The 8,090-nt window shown below is 41.1% G+C and overlaps 1 protein-coding gene across 1 annotated transcript in view; it reads right to left on the bottom strand.

Annotated features, from left to right (window-relative positions):
* Nucleotides 1–1,988: 1,988 nt before the first annotated feature.
* The window catches only part of cpped1 (calcineurin-like phosphoesterase domain containing 1), a 32,360-nt gene continuing 26,258 nt past the window's right edge, over nt 1,989–8,090 (bottom strand). Inside the window, exon 6 of the mRNA XM_054599098.1 lies at nt 1,989–4,419. Within this exon, the coding sequence (XP_054455073.1) occupies nt 4,193–4,419 (227 nt within the window). The 3' untranslated portion in view covers nt 1,989–4,192. The remainder of the gene's footprint in view (nt 4,420–8,090) is intronic.

Genomic DNA, 8,090 nt, shown 5'->3' with positions numbered 1-8,090 from the left:
ATTCCCTCAAGCTATCATTCGGAGCCTCTCATGTATGTTCAAAAGCGGGCGACCTATGACCTGAGTCCCCTACATGTACTGATGAAAAAAACACTATTATGGACTCTACATCATGGCAGCTGATGAAAGTGTTGAGAGATGCTTGTGGCTTTTATGTGTGTGTATAGTGTATGTATGTGTATGTCTGCATTTTTCACTGGGGGGGGGCACTGCAGCACTCTTTAGATCAATAAACACGGACTAGCTTTCATCTGTCACAGTGGAATAGATCTCCCGAAGGAACGGGGCAGAGAACCAAGACCACGCCGCTGATCTCAAGTCTGTCCAGAAGGCTGCCATCTTGTGAGGACTTCTTGCAGTATCAACCATTTGCCACCAATGCCCGAAATGTTCTTTGGAAGAAATTACTGAGCTGCTGATTTTTAAAAATATCACAATTTTGCAGCAGTAAAGCGAGAAATTTAACCTCCATTTCAGAGCAAAATATATATGCGTCCCAGTGTTTGGTATAGTGAATGAATTACTGTTCTGTAAGCAGTCAGTCGCACATGCAATCTCTTCTGTAGTGTCCAATAACAGCCATTTGTTCGACTGTAGAGTCCTCGGGCAAACAATCCCCACCTGCTCACTCCCCTCCGGCTGCACTGGAGTCAGCTAATCTGTGATTTAACGCAGAGAGAGTGGAAAAAAAATGAATACAATATGCAGCGCCCGAGTTGGATCTATTTGAAGATGAAGGTGTTGATATTTCTGTGTTGAAATGCCACATCTTATCAGCAGTCTCGGCGGGTTTCGCATCTCCTGATTTGGCTGTTTGTTCCGCAAAGCTGATGGTACATCTGTGACAGATTTGTGTCTGTGTTGACGGACAGAAGTTGAAACTTGAAATAATGTGCATGGACGGATGTAAGAATCATCGTCATACATTAAGGAAACAGAATCAAGGAGGCGTTTCTGTTTTTAGAGCTACACATGTTTCTGCTTTCTGAGGAGGATACACTGACTTTCTCACATGAATAATAAAACAGACAGAAAGCCACACACATGTTGAAATATAGTAATTGTACATTTAATCCCCCAAAACAGGGATTGATTGCGGTTCATCATGAGGGGTGTTTCATAGGTGATGCAGAAAAGCAGGGCTTGGGCTGTCCAATAAAGGCATAAAATGACAAAAAAAAAAAAAGGTAAGGTAGGGAATATTGTGACAAGCCTGGCTTGAATGAGCCAAAGGAGGCTTTACATTGTGTACAGCATACCAAATACTCTATCCTTACATCCACAAATCAAATAAGGAGGGATGGGAGAGACTAGAGGAGAAACTGGATCTCCTGGAGGTCCCAGGATGGCCAACACACAGAAGCCTGAGGTAGTCATCTTAAAGATATGAGCTATTGATTTCAAGTGTCAAAACGTGATGAGTTTGACAAACAGGTTGACGGTGCAGTAGAAGCGTGGGACCTCCGTGGGAAACTCTGGAGAAAACATGTGTTTTAGTCTGCCAACTGATTGTAACACTGATCAAGTCTGAAATGGAGCACCTGCCTAGACGAATAGGTTACCATGGAAACTTATTTAAACCACCTTTATGAAACAGCTGTTCTTGAAAATAAACCAGATTTACTGAATTAAACTTGTCTTCACTAGTAATCTTACGGGGGAAAAAAACTACATATTATCCCCATATTGACCTCGTCCTCTTCAGGGTGCCAGCTGCCATGTTTCTACAGTGGCCCAGAAGGGACAAACCAAACAACGGTTCTAGATATGTCCATTCACAGTTATAATGTCGGCCACCATAGTCCTCCTACGAGCTTGACACAGGGGAGAACTATTAGTTGGTTGCAATCTGCAACCTCACCAATGGATGCCGCCAAATCTTACACATTGCACCTTTAAGTATAAAAGACAGAGCAACAGGTTGATAAACATAAGCATCTCAAGTACAATTGAATGTTGTTATATGAGTAGTGATGTTCAGAGAATATCCAGACAATAGAAGTTACGTCTCACTACTGTTTAGAAACACATGCCTAAAAAGTTTATTGTACTCTAAATAGCTTTTAAAGAAGTGATGCGAATATAACAGAATATAATAAACACGTTAACACCCTGCAATCATAAGATAAAACCAACATTTATTATAGAAAAATACAACCAATCATGTCACAGTCATAGTGTCTAGCATGGTCATTCATTAGAATTCAATGAGGGAACAAGTCGAAACGTGTGATGTTCCCCGATTCATAGAGCAAATGTGCTCAAAAACAAATTCACACACAAAAAAGATAGAGAACAATGTGATTGAGCTCAGCTACCATGAGGATATAAAAATAGATAAGGACATAAGGTTCCTTCTCAGACAGGAAATGAAGGAGATGGACTGAGTCGTCTTTCACACATCATACTCATTATCCATTCCTCTCAGACGCCCTCCCTCCTCCCGCCAGCGCATGCTGACTTTTTGGAAAAGAGACAGAAACCGTCAGTGTGAAATGAGGTCAGCGATGGCGTCGCTGATGGTAAATCACCTACAGTAACCTGCAGACCACGGACGGACGGACACACACACACACACACACACACACACACACACACACACACACACACACACACACACACACACACACACACACACACACACACACACACACACACACACACACACACACACACACACACACACACACACACAGCCGGGAAGTGTGTACTCTTTCTCTCCTCAAACACACAGATATGTTGCTAAAAGGTTGCCATGACAACTCTTTAAAATTCTGAGTCGGTCAGAGCGAGTGTGAGAGTCTGTGTGTGTAGCGTAATTTTCATTTAGGGCTCAAAGACAAAGTCATTTTGTTGCATAAGTGTCCATTTTAAGGACAATTTCAAAGCAGTGAGCTTCTAAAAAAGACTGCGACCAGTAGGCTGTAATCCTGTGAGGCTGTCTCAGCCATGACTAAACATTCAGGAAATACTTTGCTCCTCCTACCATTAATCACATCACTATCACTACGATTATCAGCCTGACACCAGTCCTTTAACTTGCCATTTAAAAACACAATCATACCTTATTGATTTTATTTACAGAGTTCACAGCAGCTTTTCCAAACAGATTAAACTGATTAGTTGTGGTGTCAACGCTACATCATGGATATGGGTTTGGGCACAAATAAAGTCTGCTGTCCAACAAAGGATCAGACATCAAAGGTTAAGATTTCCCTACATAAAATCCCATTTATTTAAATATTCATGGACCAATTTTTTTCTCTTTATGTAATAGTTTTCCTTGTTAGTGGCGGGGTCCGCCTCTAACAAGTGCTGGCTTTGATTTCCCTTCACCCGCACAGGGGATTCGCATGAAATCAAGTTATGGAATTCAGCCCCACTGTTTTATCTGATTAATATCAGCCCTGCTGTTTACTACACTCACTCTGTATTTGTAATGCGGCAAAAAGGTCTATTTTAATAATTCTTAAGGATTAAAACTTTCGAACTTCATTCTTTTTTGTTATAATGAATTGAATAAGAATAACCTCTCAAACCAAAATATATTAAAAGACTCTCTATAGCAGTATTCTGGCTGAACATAAAAAAGTTCAGTTACTATATTTACCTGTAGACGCAGTGTAGGGGGCCATAAACAGACAGCTCAGTCTGATCAGAGGTCAGCTCCACATGTTAAACACCGTGACACATTAAACATAAACATACACATATTGCATAGGATAGCCAACAACAGCAAACATAGAAATGGCTACGACAGCTGCATATTTTAGGATCATTAAAAGGAAAACTTCACCCTTTAATACTCTTCATCATCACCCTGTTAGATATTAACCTGCAGCATTCAGTGCAAACCAGAACTCATTTTGGGATGAAGCTGAAATGTATCTTTTCTTTGTCTTCACTTTGTCTCAACCAGTTTGATCTATTTTGATATACCTTGGTGTTTTCCTACATCTCCCATTGGATCATTGGTCAACTTGAAAATTATTGATTGGACTGGCCTGCTTGATCAAAAGCTTAAGTTGTAGCTTATCATATATCTACTAGGAATATATCAATATTATCTGCAGATGTGACCAATGTTCCAGTCTCGAAAAACCTTCTTGTGTGCCTCTAAGAATGGGGGAATTTATTTTTTTGTTGTTTTTGTTGTCAACCCGAGTTTTTCAGATTTCTCCTCCTTGGGAATTCAGACCTGCAGGAGCTTCCTGAGTTCCTCGTCCATGCCTTTTGCACTCAGCTGCTCGATGCTGTAGTAGCGGTGGACGATGTCGTCAGCGGTCACCGCCACCACCCTGAGGCCGTGGGTGTCCTCGCCCAGCTGGCACCCGATGGCTGAGCTCACGACCATGTCCAGGCCGTCGTGGCAACCGCCGGCGTTTCGGTGATAGTGGCCGGAGAACACCGCTTTCACCCCTGTGGCAATGAAACAGGTGTCAGAGATGTGAATTTCATCAATGAAGACATTAAATGGTGGAACACAATAAGCTTAAATTATTTTTGTGGCCTGATTTTGTGTCTGTTGACGTCATAGCACTAAACTGGGATGTAACTATGAATAGGCATCCTGCTCTTTAGAGTGCAGTGTTATTCACACCACGTCTGACCCCTCTGTCCTTCGTGTATCCCAAAAAAAGGTGCAGTACTGGCAATTATTACCACCAACATTTTTACGTTTGCTCCACCAGGAGATTTCTGGCTCTAAATAAACTGACTTTACAGCCCAAAAAACAACCTGCTACTGAATTTCTTGATTTCTAATAGATGAATGTAATTTAGTTATACAGTAGCATAATATTATTATTAGTCGCAAGTGTTATGTGTAGACATATATGCAGTTTAATCTGAAATAATTTCCTATTCATTAACAGAAAACCATACAAAAAGAATTTGAGTAGAACGGACATTGAACTGTAGGCCGTGGTCAAAGGACTTGACAAAAGAAAATGCCGATTGTTGTTTGTGGTTATGGTGACATAACATGAGTAGGGCCGTAAAGTGTGTCACACTCACTAGTTGGAGAACCCTGTTTTGGTCTACCATCCACATTAAGCCAGCATTTTTCTTTTGTCTGTCTCTTGTTGATTCTCATCATGTAACAAGGAAACAGAGAACGTGTACGACCCTCTCCATTCTTCATAATACTCCACTGCTCATTCGGTCGTTACTTTAAAACCTCTCCTCAGTGGGTCAACGTCTTGCTGTAAGTTGGTTTATACTGAGGATAACCTGCTGCAACGCCTACAATGGAAACGGTACACGCAAAAAATGGCCACTGCTCTGACCATCCTCCTACGTTGATTTGAATGGGAATGTCCGTTTTACTGTTGGTCACCTTTCATTAGAAAAACTAAGAAACTTAAAAGAAAAGTGATGAGAGAAATAAATAAATAAAAGTGGGAGACATGAACAGAGAAATTAGTAATGAGAAAGATAACAGGGAAAGAGGAAAAAGGGAAGACAGATAGAATGAAAGAAAGAGGGAAATAAGGAAAAGTGACAGAAAGACAATGAGAGAGATGAGAGAAAGAAAGGAAGAAAGAAAGAAAGAAAGAAAGAAAGAAAGAAAGAAAGAAAGAAAGAAAGAAAGAAAGAAAGAAAGAAAGAAAGTGAAGGACATAAAGTGAAGGACATAAAGTGAAGGACATACTCTGGAGCCCTCCACTTGTAGCATACTTTGAAAACCTCTGGGAACTTTCATTAAGGGAGCCACGATTTTCAATTTATTTTCAATTACACACAACATCATTAATAGAATGGGTCTGCCTCGGCCCCGCGGCAGGCTTGCTGTGTCACTACAGTGAAATGACTGCACACTTAAAGCGGCACGCCATAACAAGCATCGCTTTGAATGAGGGGCACGAAATGAGTTGCTGTGTGAAGGTAGTACTTGTCTGACTGTGTAAATTTATTTCTTTAGTCTTTGGTGAACCAATTAGAATTTTTGTTGGTCATTTTTGTTGGTCATTTTTGGCCAATTTCCACTTGAACGAGGGGTAAACATAATGTTTGGATTAAATAAAAAAAGATCGGTTAAGGTGATTTATGCTTTAAGATTAAAAAGATGAAAGGACATGATAAATGTCACATTATCTGTGAAATTCTCCCTGAAGTTTAATGATATAATACATGTGTGTATTCTTACTATGTGGCCTGCACGCTGTGCATGTATGTGTAGGTGAGGGGTCTTCTGAAGGGTTTCAGCAGAGAAATGAGCTGTTCTATTTAACAGCAAGTGTTACCACGGAGAGAAAGAAAAATAAAAACTTTGCATGACAAAAACATCGGTCTGTCCAAGAAATCTGCACAACAAAGACGAGGAAGATCCCTCCGAACAAACTCCTATGTATCCGCTACTGATACTACTTCGTTGTACTCTTTGTGAAAATTGCCCTGAATCATCAAGTCCGCCACTCTGCATAATCGAACGGCAGCGGAATACAAATGTGACCTAAATTTGTATTAATATTCAGAGCTATGTGAGGACAGCGGTTGCTTGCGCCGGACCATTAAATAATTAATCCGCCAACGATGGAAATTGATGGTTTGGGCCTGTGTATGTCTTGATTATATTCATTTACATCCAAACCTGGGTGCGGCACGCTGTGTGACCCTCCCGTGATGTGTGGATGGGCCTGTAGCTATATCATTACAGACACATTTCACAAGTCTGTTTGTGTATATGTGTGGGGCCAAGAGTACTAGCCTTTCATGTAACCTTGCCACTGCTCCAGGTGACTAAATAACTGGCCCGGCTCAACACTGTCTGTTCACAAAAGTGTGTCCTTGATGTTATTTCTAGATGAGGGCCACAAATGCCCCCTAGGGACAAAGCATGAACTCATAATTCTGGCGTACGTGTGCTCTCTTAGTCTCTCTACGATGATCCACACTTAAGTGTTTTTATCCGTCCTAAAAGGGATCACACAGCTCCTCTACAATTATTCAAACCCTGAGAATGTCGGATGGGATCACCTGATGACTCATGATAGCGACGCCGAGTGTGGAAATGTTGGATTTGCTGCGCGTGAGGGCCGTGACTTTTTCGTCACCTCGGAGAGATGAGGTGGTGGGAGGAAGACTGTAAGACAGTAATAGTAAAGAAGCGATAGACAGGAGTTAATCCTTTAATAGTAATGACGACTAAACCGCCCCAAAAAAGAAAAGACAAACCGTTAAAGCCGACATGTTTTTTTCTTCTTCTGATACTCCTTTAAATCTCTAAAAGATGCCCATGATTAATCATGCCGCCGATTAAAGTGTGTGGGAGCTTGTAAGTGTGCGCATGTATACATGTGTCAGTGCGTCTGAGTTCTGTCGCCACGTCTCTGGTGATCCGCGTCCCACGCAGACACCGCATGACACCACCACGCAGCAGCAGGGAGCTCTTCCCCCATACGTATGTGACACGTTTGTGAGGCATCCATGTAGCTGTATGTTTGTTGCTTATAGCTTTCAAAAGGAAGGAACAAGTCAGAAAAGGTCCCACTGTGCAGTACTTTTGGAACCTTCACAGAGGGAGGCTAAATATTAAGCTACAGCCAGCAGTTGGTGAGCTTAGCCCGCATGCCGCATGCAAGTGTAATAATGACAATTTGTGGTAATCAAACAAGATATAACAAGTTAATAAGTGAGTTTTAATGGGTTTTTTTCTTAAAAAACTAAGCCTACATAAGACAATGGAATTATAATTTCGTCAAACTTCACCTTAAGAAAACCCCTGAACTATATAAGAAGATGATTTTACAGCAGACAGTGGTTTGCTCATGGTCAGCGGCTGGTTTAAACTCTCTCCTCGCTCTTACTATGAACCATGTAAATTCAGGGAAGTGATGGTGGTTCTGTATCATAATTAACAAAGTTAAAGTTAGATAGCCATGAATTTCAAGTTAATTGATAAAATCCATTTATCGCCCAGCTCTCCTGGTAGGGGGATTTGCTTTGGACATAGCCAGGCTAGCTTTCAGGTTTTTATGCTAAGCTTAGCTAGCCAACTGATGGCTTTAGCTTCATTTTTAGTGTACGATAGTGGTATCAATCTCCCAAAGTGTTTGACTAAAAGTGCTGCAAAAAGGTTATAGATCATA

The sequence above is a fragment of the Anoplopoma fimbria genome, chromosome 5 (assembly GCF_027596085.1).
Source record: "Anoplopoma fimbria isolate UVic2021 breed Golden Eagle Sablefish chromosome 5, Afim_UVic_2022, whole genome shotgun sequence".
NCBI classification, from domain to species: domain Eukaryota; kingdom Metazoa; phylum Chordata; class Actinopteri; order Perciformes; family Anoplopomatidae; genus Anoplopoma; species Anoplopoma fimbria.
This window is presented reverse-complemented; position numbering and strand designations above follow the sequence as displayed.